This window comes from Etheostoma cragini, chromosome 20 (genome assembly GCF_013103735.1).
Source record: "Etheostoma cragini isolate CJK2018 chromosome 20, CSU_Ecrag_1.0, whole genome shotgun sequence".
Taxonomy (NCBI): Eukaryota; Metazoa; Chordata; class Actinopteri; order Perciformes; family Percidae; genus Etheostoma; species Etheostoma cragini.
Genome location: NC_048426.1, coordinates 14,873,975 through 14,889,377, shown reverse-complemented (window position 1 = coordinate 14,889,377; position 15,403 = coordinate 14,873,975). Strand labels below are relative to the sequence as shown.

The window sequence follows — 15,403 nt, the reverse complement described above, 5'->3', positions numbered from 1 at the left end:
TGGACTTAAAAGCATTTATTTACAGTTACACCCACAACCTTAGATCTAGATGATTCGGAAGATTTTTTTTCAGTTATCGTTTTGATGAAAATATATTTGTTAGATACGTTTTTATTTTGATTCGCATCGTTTGTCGCAAATCATTTTATTTTGAAATATGCAGGCCGTTGAATCGGAAGTTGTCATTTTGCCATGGCAACAGGACAACGAGGCAAATTTGTGCTGTATAGATTGTCCACTTTCTGCTAATTTGACCCCTGTGGAAATTTTTAGACGATGGCGGACATATCTGCTGATTTGAGCAGTTGTTCGTTTGAGACCGGACTGACTGAAGATGAGAAAGAGTTACTTTACCTTCGTGCACGCTCGACTGGACTGACGTTTTGCGGGTGCGCGCACGCAGCTTTCCTGTGTAAACTGGTCCAATCACTGAGGTAATTTATCTGTGACGTTAGGTTTATTTTAGGTTTAAAACTGCATATGACACCCAGAAAGCACGTTACAATAACATTTCCCATACTGTATGTTACGGTCATTCTGATACACGTTAACATTTACAGATGTATCATCGAGAGTCGCACTGCAAACAGAGACTCGTTGGCATCAGGAGAAGATAGTGACCTCCGCATTGGGATACTCGGGATGGGTCATATGGGGAAACAGCTGCTCTTCTTCCTCCTTGAAAAATCTGGCATCAAACCATCACACATTAAGATCTCCAGTAGAAGACCAGAATCTGCATGTATACTGACAAAATAAGACACTTATCCAAGGCACTCAAAAAACTCAAATCAAAGTTAGATGACATTGGAACTACATTATCCTTTCTCTTCTGAGAGTGAAAAGGGCTTGTGTTATTAGATGCCAATAATCTTAAATTCTAATGTCACAGAAAGGAGCCGCTGAGGATGAAAGTGATAACTGTTTGCCATGTTCTTAAAACATGCTCAGAGTAGTAGTAGTAGTAGTAGTAATGATTTATGCTGTTTATTGATCCCCAGTGGGGAAATTACAATTTACACTCTGTTTTGTTAGCAATCAGTAGCTTTGCTATTGATAAGTTAATGATTAAATAGAAGTAGAATTATCTGAGTTGCACCTTGACATTACTTCCTTGTATCCTGACAAGTCACACTTGTATATTTGAGATATTGTCCTTGTGTTTGCCTTGTCCATATTCCAGTGGAATTCACCCAGACAGGAGTTGAGTGTTTCTTTGACAATGCCAGACTGGCAGAGTGGGCAGACATTCTGTTCCTCTGCTGTCTGCCCTCCCACCTTCCCAAAGTCTGTGCTGACCTCCACTCTCACCTGGCAAGGCGCTGCCTCGTGTACAGCTTCACCTCTGGTGTGCCTGTCCCCAGGTACTGCCCCACTCATTCACATACAGAACTGTTGAATTTTAAGTCACTGAATGCCTCCCTCTTTATCTTTGATTTCAGATTGGCACAGCTTCTTGGACACGACTTCGTTCTAAAACCCCAGTATGATTTTGTCGATTGTGACACTGCAGATGTATGGCTGTCCTGCACTCATCTGACCAAGGCTTTGACATGTCCTTTGCTGCTAGAGGCATCATGTCCTCTTACAATGAGCAGTATGTCATGTTTCATTATTGCAGACTTTAACTTCTTTCTCAGAGCTTGCATTTGAACCTGTAATGTTATTTAATGTGCAAGGGACAGCCTTTAACAGTTGGGGCTGTGAGGCTTCACCTATGATTTGATGTTATTTATGTTAATTTAGTTTTTTATTTCTGTATAACCGTTTAACCTGATTTGTGATACTCATATTTAGGTGGTATTTATCTGGGTCTGAACTGGGTGTGTGCAGTGTTGTACAGCCTGCTAAATATCTGCACCTCTACCAGTCTGGGATCCAGTGATGCTCTGTCCCTTATCAACAGCATCTTTAAAGAGAAATGGCCACACGCTTTGGAATTAATCCCACAAAGTTTCATCAGTGCATCATATGCATCGTCCCTTCTTTCAGAGGAGTGAGTGCAACACAATAGCCAGAGAATAGATATTTCCCGCATGTTAAACTAGTCCTGATTCATCTCTTTTTTTCTCCACAAAAGACCTTTTCCCTGGATTTCTCTCACTGATGCCCAAGTTAAGGATACACCGCTGCTGTGCTTTCTGTCAAGCAACAAATCAATGCAACAGTGCATCTCCGCAGCATACAAATCACTGCTAGAGACACCAGCAAAACCAGACAGTTCTCTCTAATGGGAAGTTTAACTGTATATAATCTAAGGATGTCCACTACATATGTAAATTGTGTTTCTTATGTTGCACATTTGGTTTTTAATTTGAATACACAATACATTCCAATAAAATGTGTGTCTTGTGATACTTGCTGATATTTTGTTTTTAATATTTTTGTATTTCATGTACATGTATGATAAATCTAAAAAAAAAAACAATACATTTTAAAATGCACAACAAGCAGAAAGATTCGCAGATTTTGTCAACGCTCGTGATAAACGCGGAAGTGTCAAACATTGTTGTTTTTTTTCTCCACATCCATGTTTTTTTTCTTCTGTCAAGCAGCAGAGCAGAGATTCGTCACATGATTGCAGTGATATGGAAGCGAATTTCCCCGTGGCTTGAGTTCGTCCAAAGTTAAATCGTACGAGTTGTCATAGCGTAACATCGAGGTTAGTAAGTTTGTGCCATGGTTTGTCCCCAGTGTCTCTGCAGTTTCTCAGGCTGCACTTTCTCTGCTTGCTAGGTAACGTAAGCTAATGTGAGCTAACCCAGCTAGCCTCCCAGCTAATGTCAGTTTATGAAGATGATGTTCGGTAGGGAAGTCTCACATATACATTACGTTACACATTTCGCTTTTATTGTTTAAGCTATTAATTTGGCAGTTTTTTTGTTACTGGTGTCAATAGGGTCCATTAATGTCAAACCGTAGTTTGTTTAGTTAGTTTATTCAGCCTGACTTAATAGGAGGCTAGTTTCAGTGTTGTCATCTCTCCCTCCCTCCCTGTGGTTGGAAGGGGCGGGGTTTCATCTTTTTCAGCCACGCAGACTGAGGTGTTTGTCTTGTCTTTACAGCCATGGAGAGATTAGAAGCCACATCAGAGCTCCAGTCGCGGCTGTCATCCCTCTCCTTCTCATCGTTTCCCGGAATAACATCCAAACAGAGCGAGAAAAGACCGCTGGACAGGTAGGCTGTTACTGCAGAAAGGGCTGCTGATAAGGCTGCTGTAAGGAGACGTGTTGCTAGTTATACTTCATCCTAATGTCTTCACTGTTGGAATATTGTCATGTCTTTTCTGCTGCTATACTATGTGCTCTTCAGGCTTCAGAATACAGACATTTCACAGAGCTGTACCCAATCCAAAAATCAAGCTGATATGGAGAAAATCCAGGAGGATTCTGGGCAACATTCTGAGGTATTTTCATATTTAACTATTCCGGAAGAGCTGTCAATGAGTTGCAATAATCAGGGAATTGCAATATAATATCTTTGCTATAATATCAGTCTTATGTGTATGCATTTTGAGGGTAATGAAGCGGCCCCAGCAGAGCAGGCCCTGGGGGAAGGAGGTGAGGAGAACAACAGTGCTGGGAGCTGTCAGCGCTCCACTGAGATGAAAGGTGAGGACCTGCAGAGTATGCCATCATTACTGCTGCTTTCTTTAATCTATGATTTGGATTCAGAGGTTTCGTAAATCTTTTACAAAGCTGTTCACAATGTAATACAAACTCTAAAAAACAATCTACAATTATTATTATTATTATACAATTAATAATACGGTTTAGCTAGATAGCTAAATAAATAATGATCAGTGTTATGGTCTTTGTGAACACATTGCCATTTATTCCTTATGATGGCAGCCCAGATGCCGCCCCTGAAACCTCCAGCAACGTGGACATCTGCTGCACTGAAGGAGCTGAAGGCAAAGCTTCGAACAGAGGACGACAGCGTGGTGACAGTGTACCGAGGCGACATCATGACAGTTCACGTGCCCACTGTCCCTGAGGCCAAAAAAGTGTGCTGGGAGTTTGCTACAGACGGTTATGACATTGGCTTTGGCATATATTTTGACTGGACTCCTGTCACAAGCCGGTCTATCACTGTGCACATCAGTGAGTCAAGTGATGACGAAGACGAGGAGGAGGAGCCGGAAGGTCAGTTGGTATTTGCAATTTGAAAAACAACGCGGCTAAAATTTATCACACACATTTTGTTATCAATGTCTCAATTATGCATATCATAAACATATCCAGTCATGCTGTACAAAGCACACCATAATCTCATTGTCATGTTTCCCTCCAGCTGGCATCCGAGTCAGCGTGTTGACTTTGTGGTTTATGTGATTCCTGTTGCAGGGCCCGTCGGTAACGGAGATGTTGAGAAGGGCTCCAAAACTCAAACCAACTCCAACTTGGCTGAAATCGTACCCGTATACCGCCAGGACAGTCACATATGCGTCCAGGGGGGCAGCCACGATTTCCCAGGTGAAGGCACTTACCTCCTGAAGTTTGATAACTCCTACTCACTTTGGCGAAATAAAACTCTTTACTACAGAGTTTATTACAGTGCCTGAGATTCCAATTTATGAATGTTTAATTTACAGAATGATGTTACTCTTAAGGACCACAAACTATTTTTGATTCTATACTTGAAAAAAGATGGTTATAATATAAAAGGCATATCTATTTTTTGTCTCAATCAGCTTGTTTTGCTGCATGTTGGATTTCCAATCAGATAGTTTTAAATGCAACATTTGCTCCAATTTCTTGCTGATAGTTATCTGATGAAGCCTTGCGTATATGTGCCATGTTCCCGTGTATGTACTGTGCTTTTTGGTCAAGTGCCAGTCATAAAATATATATGTATATTGTCTTCAACATTTCAATGGTAGCAGTGATCAGGGAACACCTGCACAGAATATAGTTCACCAGGCCAGGTGCTTAATCAGCAGTGCTCTAAAGAAATAGTTTCTTTTTTGTTGTGTGTGTGTGTGTGTGTGTATGCGCGTGCGTACACCTTCTATGATTATGTTGCTTTGTTGTTGCGTGTATTTGTCCTTTCGCTTTGTATCGTAACTTATTTTTCATATGTTAAATTTAATTGCGTGATAATGGACAATATATGTATTCCAAATTCTGTATTGTACTGAAGCAAGTGGTAACAGTTTTCCAGAGTGTGCTTTTATGACACAAATAAAAGCCATCCCTTATCACATAAAGCTCCTATTACGTAATATAGATTCAATATTTACATTTACCTTGGACCACCCCCCCCCACCTTAATTTGCTGTTTTGGATGTAGGATGCGGTTGTATTTTTTTTTCATCTAAATGTATTTTGTGCACAGGTCTATGTAAGTAAAGGTTAGTGTGTTTGTTTTTGAATATCTCTGGCGCGCTGGCCATACTTTGGCTTTGATTGTGTTGCTTTGCTCCATCCTGTTTCTAAAATTACTTGTGCGCATATTCCCAAAGATGTCACAGATTTGGCCGCTAACGCCGAATACAATTTAAAGCAACCAGTTTAAAGCTTCCCATGTCTGCTGTACTCTACCTTTACTGTAAGTCATGACTTTTGTTCCTGAAATTTATATTCCTCAATAAAGAGAAGATTGTCTAGTTTTCTTTGTGATTCGTTTATTGGATCAAGACTATAAACACTGTGATTAGTGGAGACGATAGCTGCAAACATGTTGCAACATGACACAGAGATGTCATTAAGGCAGCTAGTGTGTGTAGTCCCCCAAATGTATCTGTCCTGAGATACCATCCTTTCATAACAGTTGCATTGCTGATCCAGGATCAGAAAGCCCGTCAGTATGGGCCCCCTGTGTTTCCATTAAATTGTGGCATTAGGGGATTGATGTAACTGTTGCACAGGTGCTGATCAAAGCAGGTTATTTTTCAGCTCTCCCTAAAGGCCAGGCAGACTCAAGTTACATCTAGTGTCCCTCCTGTTTTACTTATTTCTAAAAAAAAGCAGTAAAGGATAAACATATTCTTACAAACATATTCTTACATTGTTCTTTTAGGATGATAACTCCAAGTACTACATTCATTAAGTTAGACATTGATGATGATTTTAAAAGGTGTGTACAGGAGATATTCTGTAACTTATTAAATGTACGGATAAATATGGATTTGTTTTGCAGATATAAATGCTACAATACAGTTATGAATATAGATCTACACCTGTGCTGCAGCAAAATCTAGTACATGTTTCTATTAATTTGTTTATATATGGACATATTTTCAGCTGCCATTTGAGGTGTTGTTTTGACCTGCATTATACTGTATAATGGTGATTGATGTCTTGTCCACCAGATTTACGTGCTGAACCTGAGGGAGGATACCCTGGAAATCCAGAGGTGTGCGAGAGCACAATTAGAATTTGCTCAGCGAATTAATCTTTTGGATTTGGGTCTGGATTTTTAGGCTAGAGGGAGGCAAAATAATACCTCCCGAATCACTTTCAAGGCCTGAACTTGACAACATCTAAAAGGTTATTGTCAGACAAGTAAAAAGTATTGTATACACCAATAATGAATTTAGTCAAATAATTAAAATATGTATTACAGTAAATATATTACAATTGGACATTTTAACCGTTTCTTCAATCGCCAATCATTTGTTTGAAACTTTTAATTTTTTTCAATCAGTTAATAAAACAATAATTTAACCTCAGTCTCTAAATTACCATTGATACAGCCAAGCATAATTTTCTCCAAATCTAGCTGCGATCTCTGTTTTTTCCATAGAAAAATGAAAGGCTGAAAGAAATCTACCGCTTTCAGTAATTCCACGTAGGTTACGCAAGCTATTATTATATTAAAGGTAAAAAAGAAACGATACGGAAAAAAACTGGTTTAAACTAAGTGTGTTGGTTCTTGGGAGTCTAATTAATAAATTAATTGTGCTGCGGTCTCAGCTGTGCGTTTTCAAAACGGCCTCGAGCTCGAATCAGCCAATCAGAAGTGATTACCGGAGGTCCACAGTGCACCAAAGTTTTGCTAGCTTCTACTGCTTGTACTCTAGCTAAACTCCTTGACCAGGCGACCTGCAACAACATGGGGAGGCTGAATTTTTACGTCCTTTGTTCCTTGCGTGACGCTCCCCGCCAGTTCATCAGGTAGGCCTTTTATTTGGAGAACCTGCACACATAATGTTTTCACACTAACACTATTCAATGTTGTCCGGTTCTCACCCACCGCAGCAAATCCAACCGAAGTTGTTTTCAAGTCCACATCCCACTGCCTCTTCCCAAACATCTGGTCATCTTTGGTCTTGGTGAATGGAAATGCATCGAGACAACAATCTCCGTCGATGTTGTGGTCAGTGCAGAAGTACCGGCCCAGAAAATTGGGACTCTGTCAGCTCAAGCAAGGTATGTGGAGAATAAAAGCATTAGTTTTTTTTTTTACAAAAAAAGTCTAAATTGGTACGAAAAAAATCGACTTTGAACTCAATCAGGTGCTTGACCTGGGAGGGTGACTGGAGCCCTGACATTGTCACAGTGGCAGCAGAGAGAAGCAGGAGAGGAGTTTATGGCAAGATTGTGCTCACAGTCTGTGGAGAGGTAGGAGGGTTTGTATTAACTGTCCCCAATTAATGTTGCACAAAGCCTGCTGTGTCATGTACCTGATAATGATAATAACAATATTGGTTTTAGTAATTCTTTCCAGAATAGAAGGCATTCTCCATGGGCTTCTCGGATCATATTGTCACTGTTTTGTTTCATGCAAAGACTTGTGACCAGCCGCAGGATAAAGCCAGTGTCTTCAGCAGTACTCCTCTTGTTCGCGGGAAGTTACTGTTCCCAGACCAGCATGATGCCACTGATCTCTCTTGCATGTTACACCAAAGCGCTGGAAATGAAACGGTGAGGTGAAGAGGGTTACAGTTGTTTGCAGTTATCTGTAATTGTGGCCACATTTCATTATTGTCATGCCTTGCAGATAACTCTCAACTCCTCACACTTGGCTGACAGCTTTGCTGACATTCAAGTTAATAAAACTGAAACCACTGATTCCACTATGGGAAATTATAAACCCCTGGTTTGGCCTACGGTAAGAGTCATGCTTTAGAATGTATTGATGTCTGTGTGTCAGGTAAGTGACTTATCTTGTGATATACTCTATGCAACTAAAAGGATAAGACACCCAGATGGAGAGTTATTCGTAAGAGAGGCCACCTGACATGGAGCTCCGAGGACACGGACAGTCTCGGAGAGGACATAGACCAGGCTTCATCCCCCAAGAAAAGGAGACTGTGTAGGATGAACAGCAAAGAGGAAATGACTGTGCAGATAAAGACTGACAACAGAGAAGGTCAGAAATATTACCACTGTGGTGGATTCTGAATGCACAAAATGGGTTTTGACAGAGACTGTGATTCAGTTTCAGTGTGTCCATCAAAGCGCTGCAGCCATACGATGTGTCTGAGTGACTTTGACACAGCCATCCTCATCGGAGGGGAGACCACCGATCAAAACTGCTGCAAGGACTCGCTGTGGAAGCTCGAGTTGGGTCAGTGGAGTTTGTTAAATTACTTGTGTGGTCGTGTATTGCTTACTACAACCAAAGGAGGAATTAAGAAAAAATAGCAAGCCGTAAATTCTAACTCAACATGTCTTTTTCCACATTAAGTTTCCTTCTTGACTTCTTTCCAGAAAATGACTTCTGGTTCCCCATGAACTCCTCTGCCTCTGGACCTGTACCATCCTGTGCCCGAGGACACTCTGCGACCTATGACCCTGACTCTAAGTCTGTTTATGTTTATGGTGGCCTGAGGGAGGGTCAGCGCTACAACGAGCTGTACATCCTGGACACTCTGACCTGGAAGTGGAAGCTTGTCACCGTGAGTTTGTTGCTAGTTATTAACATGTTGTAGTTTTCGGTTTATTAAATACAGTTATAGGAAAGCCCCCCCCCCTTTTTTTTTTAGGCAAAAGGGGATGTTCCAAATGTGGCATATCATTCTTCAGCCTTTTATAAGAAAGAGCTTTTTGTCTTTGGTGGAGTTAAGCCAAGCCGTTCTTCTGTGGACAAATCCTGCAGTAATGCTCTGTACATCTTTAACCCAGAGTATGAACTCTGGTACCAGCCGATTGTGGATGGGAACAAACCTCTGCCTCGATTTGGGTCAGTCTTCTTTTCAAAATGACTGCAGGTGAATTCAGTCATAAAAATATGGGTGGAATTTTCCTTTTTTAAAATATTGATACCAATGCTTAATATTTGTATCAAACAGACACTCAGCCACACTGATGTCACAGAAGTTGATCATATTTGGTGGACGGCAGACTGCGACCTACCTTAATGATGTTCATGTTCTAGATCTGGGTAAGATGATTTGGTGGCTGCATTAAGCAACAATTTTGTGTCCACGTTTAAACGGCTATTTGTTCATTTTCGAGTGAAGGATTCATGGAGTACACAGCTGTGAAGTGTGGGAACATGCCACCACTGCCTCGAGGGTGAGTACAGAACTAATATAAACCTTGAGTCACGTAGCCATCTGGTTTTTATATTTTTGGTCTTTTGACAGAGAAAACTGTATTTGAACTTAATTTAACTTAAAATTATTTATATATATATTTGTTAATCATGAAATCACAGCATGTGGACATTTTGTAAACACTGGCTTTGGAACAATAATGGTACACGTGAATTGCGTGCTTGCCTGTCCATGGACAGGTTTCATGCAGCTCTACCAGTTTCAGACAACAGGATTTTAGTCAGCGGAGGTTGCAGTGCAATTGGAGCTCTGCAGGATGTGCATATTTTCAACACTGGTGAGTTCATCATTTGTGCCACATATAGTAAATGCAATAAGACTATATCAGTGTTATATGGTTTAGTACATATTGGTTTAAGGTTGGAGTCATGCATGCAAATTTACTTTGAGTCACCCTATTAGAATGTGTCACAAATTATTTGCATTCATTTTTATTTATTTTTTCTTCCTCAGACACAAACATGTGGAGCTCAGTGGTGTCTCCTCTGCTTTGCTCCAAGCCTCGTGCAGGACACAGCATGATAAACTTGAGCTCCTCCATCCCGACGGAGAGGCATGAACAGGGTGAAAATATCAGTGTCCACTGCACATTGCTGGTGTTTGGTGGATCAGACAGCTCCGGTACATTCTACAACGACACAGTGAAGTGCACGGTGGCAATTCCTCATGACAAGTGATGGGGAAGAAATCCATTCAGGAAAAACATTTTTAATCATTTTTAAAACGTGGAAGATGCTGTGATCTGCCCTGACAGTGCTATCGTCCAAGTATGGGTATCTATAACTGTTACTTTGGTTGTTTGTCTTACATGTTATTTACTTTTTGCATGGTGTATACTGCAGCTTAGATGTTTTTGTTACTTCCTTTTCAAGTCCCTTTTAATAACCATTTATCCTTCTTCCAAACATGCAAGAAGTGAGCTCAGGTTTTGCACTATGCATAACAAATTTCTAATATGCATGTTTTACACATGACTTCATATCCTCTACCTTGTCCCCACATTTCAGTGTGTATTTAAGGGTAAAGTGCTGGACTGGGAAAAATGGATAAAGTCAAAATGCCAATAAATATTTCAAACTCAAAGTTTTTCTGTTCTTTAAAGTAACAACACTAAAATATGATTTTATTTTAAAATCATTTTATTTAACAATGTACAAAGTTGCATGGTTGTCTCTAAAACTGCTGAGTGGTTATTCTATGCACGCATATCAGCAGGTGTGTCTGGCTGACAAGATGGGTTGGTCACTTTGAAAGCTTCAATCTCAAGTAGGGTCTGATTTAACCTTTTGATAGTTGGATACTGCCCGACATCCACTTTGAACCTGTAAAGATTAAAGACAGAGGGGTCATTCCTCTGTGGAAGGTGTTTAAAGTTTAGCAGGTTGGTTGTAGCTCATGTGGTTTCATGTTAACCAGAAGGGTTTAAAAAAACATAGCCAGACCTCTCCACAGTGCTGCATAGGAAGGTCTGCTAGTCCACATAACATTCTGAGATAGGAGAAACGTCTGGTTTTCTAAGCATTTCTTTAAACCAATCACAATTGTCTTGGGTGGCGCTAAGCGCCAGATGGAGCAACAGTGCCTCTGCAAAATAGCCTCAGGAAAGAACTTGTTTTGGTGGAACATGTACGTTCTAAAGTTGTTTTAGTCGTGCAAGATAAAACTCAGATTTTAAAGTCTAGCTAGCTGTCTCGATTTATCCTTCGGAGATCTGGAGAGTGAGGTCTGGCAGTGTGAGACTAAAGTACTCATAAATCGATTTAGAATTCAAACACAAAGAAAGCAGAAGGTAGGGGACGTTTGGCCCAAAATAGACCTGTACATACAGTGGTGTGAAAAAGTGTTTGCCCCCTTCCTCATTTCCTCTTCCTTTGCATGCTTGTCACACTTAAGTGTTTCGGAACATCAAACCAATTTAAACAATAGTCAAGGACAACACAAGTAAACACAAAATGCAATTTGTAAATGGTGTTTATTATTAAAGGTGAAAAAAAAATCCTAACCATCATGGCCCTGTGTGAAAAAGTGATTGCCCCCCTTGTTAAAACATACTATAACTGTGGTTGTCCACACCTGAGTTCAATTTCTCTAGCCACACCCAGGCCTGATTATTGCCACACCTGTTCACAATCAAGGCATCACTTAAATAGGAGCTGCTTGACACAGCAAGGTCCACCAGAAGATCCTTAAAAGCTACACATCATGCCGAGACCCAAAGAAATTCAGGAACAATTGAGAAAGAAAGTAATTGAGATCTATCAGTCTGGAAAGGGTTATAAAGCCATTTCCAAAGCTTTGGGAATCCAGCGAACCACAGTGAGAGCCATTATCCACAAATGGCGAAGACATGGAACACTGGTGAACCTTCCCAGGAGTGGCCGGCCACCCAAAATTACCCCAAGAGCGCAGCGACAACTCATCCAAGAGCTCACTAAAGACCCCACAACAACGTCCAAAGAACTGCAGGCCTCACCTGGCTCAGTTAAGGTCAGCGTTCATGCCTCCACCATCAGGAAAAGACTGGGCAAAAATGGCCTGAATGGCAGAGTTCCAAGGAGAAAACCACTGCTGAGCAAAAAGAACATCAAAGCTCGTCTCAATTTCTCCACAATACATCTTGATGATCCCCAAGACTTTTGGGACAACATTCTGTGGACCTATGAGACAAAAGTGGAACTCTTTGGAAGGTGTGTGTCCAAGTATATCTGGCGTAGAAGGAACGCTGCATTTCATAAAAAGAACATTATACCAACAGTAAAATATGGTGGTGGTAGTGTGATGGTCTGGGGCTGTTTTGCTGCTTCAGGACCTGGAAGACTTGCCGTGATAAAAGGCTGTGATATTCAACTATGAATTCTGCTGTCTACCAAGAGATCTTGAAGGAGAATGTCCGACCATCTGTTCGTGTACTCAAGCTGAAACGAACTTGGGTTCTGCAGCAGGACAATGATCCTAAACACACCAGCAAGTCCACCACCGAATGGCTGAAGAAAAACAAAATGAAGACTTTGGAGTGGCCTAGCCAAAGTCCTGACCTGATCCTATTGAGATGTTGTGGTATGACCTTAAAAAGGCCGTCCATGCTCGAAAACCCTCTAATGTAACTGAATTAGGACAATTCTGCAAAGATGAGTGGGCCAAAATTCCTCCAGGACGCTGTAAAAGCCTCATTGCACGTTATCGCAAACGCTTGGTTGCAGTTGTTGCTGCTAAGGGTTGTCCAACCAGTTATTAGGTTTAGGGGGCAATCACTTTTTCACACCGGGCCATGATGGTTTGGATTTGTTTTCACCTTTTAATAATAAACACCTTCATTTACAAATGCATTTTGTGTTTACTTGTGTTGTCCTTGACTATTGTTTAAATTGGTTTGATGTTCCGAAACACTTAGGTGTGACGCGCATGCAAAGGAAGAGGAAATGAGGAAGGGGGCAAACACTTTTTCACACCACTGTACATGCTATAACCATAGGTTACAGAATGCCATGACAGTCATGTTGATCTTTGGGTGAATGTGTTTGTGGTATTTACTGTATATTTCCGGTTTTATGAAATGATTACGTACCTCTCTGCATTGTAGACTTGTGGGACCAGACATATGTCTGCCATGGATATCTGAAAGGTAAGCAATGAGTCATAAAGTCTGCTGTATATCACACTGTTTTTATGCATAGATATGATAGTCAAGCCTCATCTCAAATGTATATATATTTGTTACCTATGTTTTAATATTTTACATATCACTATTGTTAGTATTTCTTTTAATACTTTTCATATATGTTTATTCTAATGGGTATTGTTCTTATTCTGTGGATTTTTTTTTTGAGCTGCAGTAACAAGGTAATTTCCCCAATGGGATAACTAAAGTCCATCTTATCTTACCTCATCACCTACACAATATTCCCCGGCTGTTTGCTTCAGAATGTGCTCAAGAGCTGAAGGAGAGAGATGCACATCACATTGCAAAGGAAGTGGAGTGATGTCTTAGAAAAGCCAACAGGATGTATATTTGAGAAGACCACCTACCTTGAAAGCCGCGATCAATGAAGTGCTGAGCCCATTGCCCCTTTTCTGCTCCTATTTTCTGAATCACGTATAGATTCTGAAAAATCCAGGTATCCATATTGTGAAGTTAACGTGTTGTGACTGTAATTTTGTATCGTGTTGCATTTGAATTTGCAGCCCAACATCTGTTTGAACGGTCTGCTTCAGTTGGACCCTGTAATCGTTTGGACTGTGCTGTTCTCACCTGCAGAGGCTGTATCCCAGAGGCTATGACATCACTTATCATCCGAACCTGGGCACGTTTCTTGGGGTCTGCCGGGAGAAGCCGAGGGCCTGGCCTGGTCTCATCGATGTACTGGATCACTGCCAGCTGTGTGGGCAAGAAAACCATTTTCAGTAGTATTCAAGTTGGTTGACTAAAATGTCATGTATAGGATTACATGGGGAAAGAGTTTGGGAACTCACTGACTGAGAAAGGATGATGCCATCAATTTCAACTGCAGGCACTTGTTGCATAGGGTTTAATGCCTTGTACTGTTCGGTAAGCTTGAGCACAGAGGGAACATGTGTGAGACTACAGGTTTTACATGGACGGCCTCATGGTAATTACCATTTACAGTATGCCATATCTGCATTTATATAGATCCTGTAAATCTAAACTGTACCTGCTGACCTCCATCTTTGATCAGATTTACTGGAGCCTGGTCATATTCAATACCTTTGAGAGCAAAAGCTGATGCACAAAAAGTCAATTATCGAATTGTTAACATAAAATTGCTTTAACGTTAAGTAAAAGTTAGTCAAATGCTGTGACACGACTTACCAATGCGAACCCTCCATGAGCAGGAACTTCTGAAGTATCCGTGGAGAATTGGCTAACGTTACATAGAAAAACAAAACAAAAAAACGTTAAGTCCATTTGAAAACACATTACATTTTCTCGACATAACTTTTCTTGTGTCTTTGTTGCTGGTGCACCTTTGTTTGAGTTGCCATCTTTGCTCGAGGTTTCACTCATCTACACTGAATCAACAGACGGGTTTTCTACAATATAACTCTCATCATCCTCCGGCAGCCAATAGCATGTGCTCCTTAAAACCCTCCTACCTACACTTTGGTCCATGACTAAGCAACATCTGGCCTCCATATGGTTTGCCTGGATTGCACATCATAGACTGAATGGTGCATACACACTTAGCAAAACAGGGAAATATGTTATTGCAGTAACGTTACCTTGGCGAGACAAAATACGGACAGGTGCATTGTGGCTGTGATAATGTTATGTTTTTATTTTTATTTTTTTAGGATACGTTGTGCGGCTTGCTCCCAGAAACGTCGAATATGTCCTCTGTCCTCCTCTGCCTGTCGTCCACGTTGACTATATAAAGTAATGTGGACGAAGCTCTGCTAGAAGTAGAAGATCAGACCACACTTTACGGCTGAGTAAAACTAGCTAGCTCTTCTGAGTTCTGGCTGAGTCACTGGGCTGTGTTTGTACTATTTTTCATTCAGCCGGGGTACTATCCGAAAGGTAGTTGTGATGAGCGGCGAGGGCGGAGCATAACGTTAGCTCGTTAGCTCTTTAACTGTCTCTGGCTCGTGGAGTGGAAAACTTCGGCGGATTGGGAGGGGGCGTTACCTTAAACAAAATGGATATGATAAAGCGAAGAGATAATGATGTCACAGTAGGAAAAAATGACATAACGGCACCTCTGTGGCCAGGTGTACGCCGGTGTATTAATGGCGCTTACCCACTGTTCAGCTCGGGGTTGCATAACTTCCCGCAAGTACTTTATATTTCCCTTAGTAATTTGCGTTGTTGCCACAGTACGCTTGTAACCATCTGTGTATGCTTGTAACGTTAGTTTTTTTTAATCCAGTGACTAGTTGAGT

General features: G+C 40.9%; 4 protein-coding genes across 8 annotated transcripts; 3 read left to right on the top strand and 1 right to left on the bottom strand.

Moving 5' to 3' along the window:
* Nucleotides 1-177: 177 nt before the first annotated feature.
* On the top strand, nucleotides 178-2,353 carry noxred1 (NADP-dependent oxidoreductase domain containing 1). The gene is made up of 6 exons (XM_034859130.1): nucleotides 178-434; nucleotides 561-742; nucleotides 1,184-1,364; nucleotides 1,443-1,597; nucleotides 1,798-1,996; nucleotides 2,081-2,353. Exons 1-6 carry the CDS (start codon nucleotides 277-279, stop codon nucleotides 2,229-2,231), a joined length of 1,026 nt encoding a protein of 341 aa, XP_034715021.1. The 5' UTR covers nucleotides 178-276; the 3' UTR covers nucleotides 2,232-2,353.
* A 142-nt stretch (nucleotides 2,354-2,495) lies between these two features.
* tmed8 (transmembrane p24 trafficking protein 8) lies at nucleotides 2,496-5,608 on the top strand. 2 transcript variants are annotated; one of them, XM_034858890.1, is made up of 6 exons: nucleotides 2,496-2,662; nucleotides 3,066-3,177; nucleotides 3,313-3,406; nucleotides 3,518-3,611; nucleotides 3,852-4,145; nucleotides 4,347-5,608. In XM_034858890.1, exons 2-6 carry the CDS (start codon nucleotides 3,068-3,070, stop codon nucleotides 4,562-4,564), a joined length of 810 nt encoding a protein of 269 aa, XP_034714781.1. In that variant the 5' UTR covers nucleotides 2,496-2,662; nucleotides 3,066-3,067; the 3' UTR covers nucleotides 4,565-5,608. The 2 variants fall into 2 exon arrangements, with proteins under 2 accessions (XP_034714781.1, XP_034714780.1); XM_034858889.1 differs by having other exon boundaries at nucleotides 2,510-2,666.
* Nucleotides 5,609-6,952: 1,344 nt separating this feature from the next.
* Nucleotides 6,953-10,588, top strand: zgc:163014 (uncharacterized protein LOC100038766 homolog). Of its 3 annotated transcripts, none has more exons than XM_034858263.1 (13): nucleotides 6,953-7,118; nucleotides 7,203-7,373; nucleotides 7,460-7,565; nucleotides 7,746-7,868; nucleotides 7,945-8,055; nucleotides 8,139-8,316; nucleotides 8,386-8,514; nucleotides 8,658-8,845; nucleotides 8,933-9,129; nucleotides 9,239-9,330; nucleotides 9,410-9,464; nucleotides 9,685-9,782; nucleotides 9,959-10,588. In XM_034858263.1, the coding sequence occupies exons 1-13, from the start codon at nucleotides 7,057-7,059 to the stop codon at nucleotides 10,180-10,182; spliced, it is 1,734 nt and encodes a 577-aa protein (XP_034714154.1). In that variant the 5' UTR covers nucleotides 6,953-7,056; the 3' UTR covers nucleotides 10,183-10,588. The 3 variants fall into 3 exon arrangements, with proteins under 3 accessions (XP_034714154.1, XP_034714153.1, XP_034714155.1); XM_034858262.1 differs by having other exon boundaries at nucleotides 7,734-7,868; XM_034858264.1 differs by having other exon boundaries at nucleotides 6,954-7,118; nucleotides 7,752-7,868.
* Nucleotides 10,589-10,626: 38 nt separating this feature from the next.
* gstz1 (glutathione S-transferase zeta 1) lies at nucleotides 10,627-14,987 on the bottom strand. 2 transcript variants are annotated; one of them, XM_034858269.1, is made up of 9 exons: nucleotides 14,744-14,987; nucleotides 14,334-14,385; nucleotides 14,176-14,243; nucleotides 13,976-14,056; nucleotides 13,755-13,880; nucleotides 13,532-13,607; nucleotides 13,388-13,440; nucleotides 13,071-13,120; nucleotides 10,627-10,827 (listed from the first exon to the last, which is right to left on the bottom strand). In XM_034858269.1, exons 1-9 carry the CDS (start codon nucleotides 14,771-14,773, stop codon nucleotides 10,701-10,703), a joined length of 663 nt encoding a protein of 220 aa, XP_034714160.1. In that variant the 5' UTR covers nucleotides 14,774-14,987; the 3' UTR covers nucleotides 10,627-10,700. The 2 variants fall into 2 exon arrangements, with proteins under 2 accessions (XP_034714160.1, XP_034714161.1); XM_034858270.1 differs by lacking the exon at nucleotides 14,744-14,987 and adding an exon at nucleotides 14,489-14,692.
* Between the last annotated feature and the right edge of the window lie 416 nt (nucleotides 14,988-15,403).

Coding starts and splice junctions, on each gene's coding strand:
- noxred1 (XM_034859130.1), top strand. CDS start 277: ATGGCGGACATATCTGCTGATTTGAGCAGTTGTTCGTTTGAGACCGGA. Junction 1,598..1,797: donor ATGTCCTCTTACAATGAGCA/GTATGTCATGTT, acceptor ACTCATATTTAG/GTGGTATTTATCTGGGTCTG. Junction 1,997..2,080: donor TCGTCCCTTCTTTCAGAGGA/GTGAGTGCAACA, acceptor TCTCCACAAAAG/ACCTTTTCCCTGGATTTCTC.
- tmed8 (XM_034858890.1), top strand. CDS start 3,068: ATGGAGAGATTAGAAGCCACATCAGAGCTCCAGTCGCGGCTGTCATCC. Junction 3,178..3,312: donor GAGAAAAGACCGCTGGACAG/GTAGGCTGTTAC, acceptor TGTGCTCTTCAG/GCTTCAGAATACAGACATTT. Junction 3,612..3,851: donor GCGCTCCACTGAGATGAAAG/GTGAGGACCTGC, acceptor TTATGATGGCAG/CCCAGATGCCGCCCCTGAAA.
- zgc:163014 (XM_034858262.1), top strand. CDS start 7,057: ATGGGGAGGCTGAATTTTTACGTCCTTTGTTCCTTGCGTGACGCTCCC. Junction 8,317..8,385: donor AAAGACTGACAACAGAGAAG/GTCAGAAATATT, acceptor ACTGTGATTCAG/TTTCAGTGTGTCCATCAAAG. Junction 9,331..9,409: donor TGTTCATGTTCTAGATCTGG/GTAAGATGATTT, acceptor TTTCGAGTGAAG/GATTCATGGAGTACACAGCT.
- gstz1 (XM_034858269.1), bottom strand. CDS start 14,773: ATGCACCTGTCCGTATTTTGTCTCGCCAAG. Junction 13,881..13,975: donor GCATCATCCTTTCTCAGTCA/GTGAGTTCCCAA, acceptor TTGCCCACACAG/CTGGCAGTGATCCAGTACAT. Junction 13,441..13,531: donor CATTGATCGCGGCTTTCAAG/GTAGGTGGTCTT, acceptor TCTCTCCTTCAG/CTCTTGAGCACATTCTGAAG.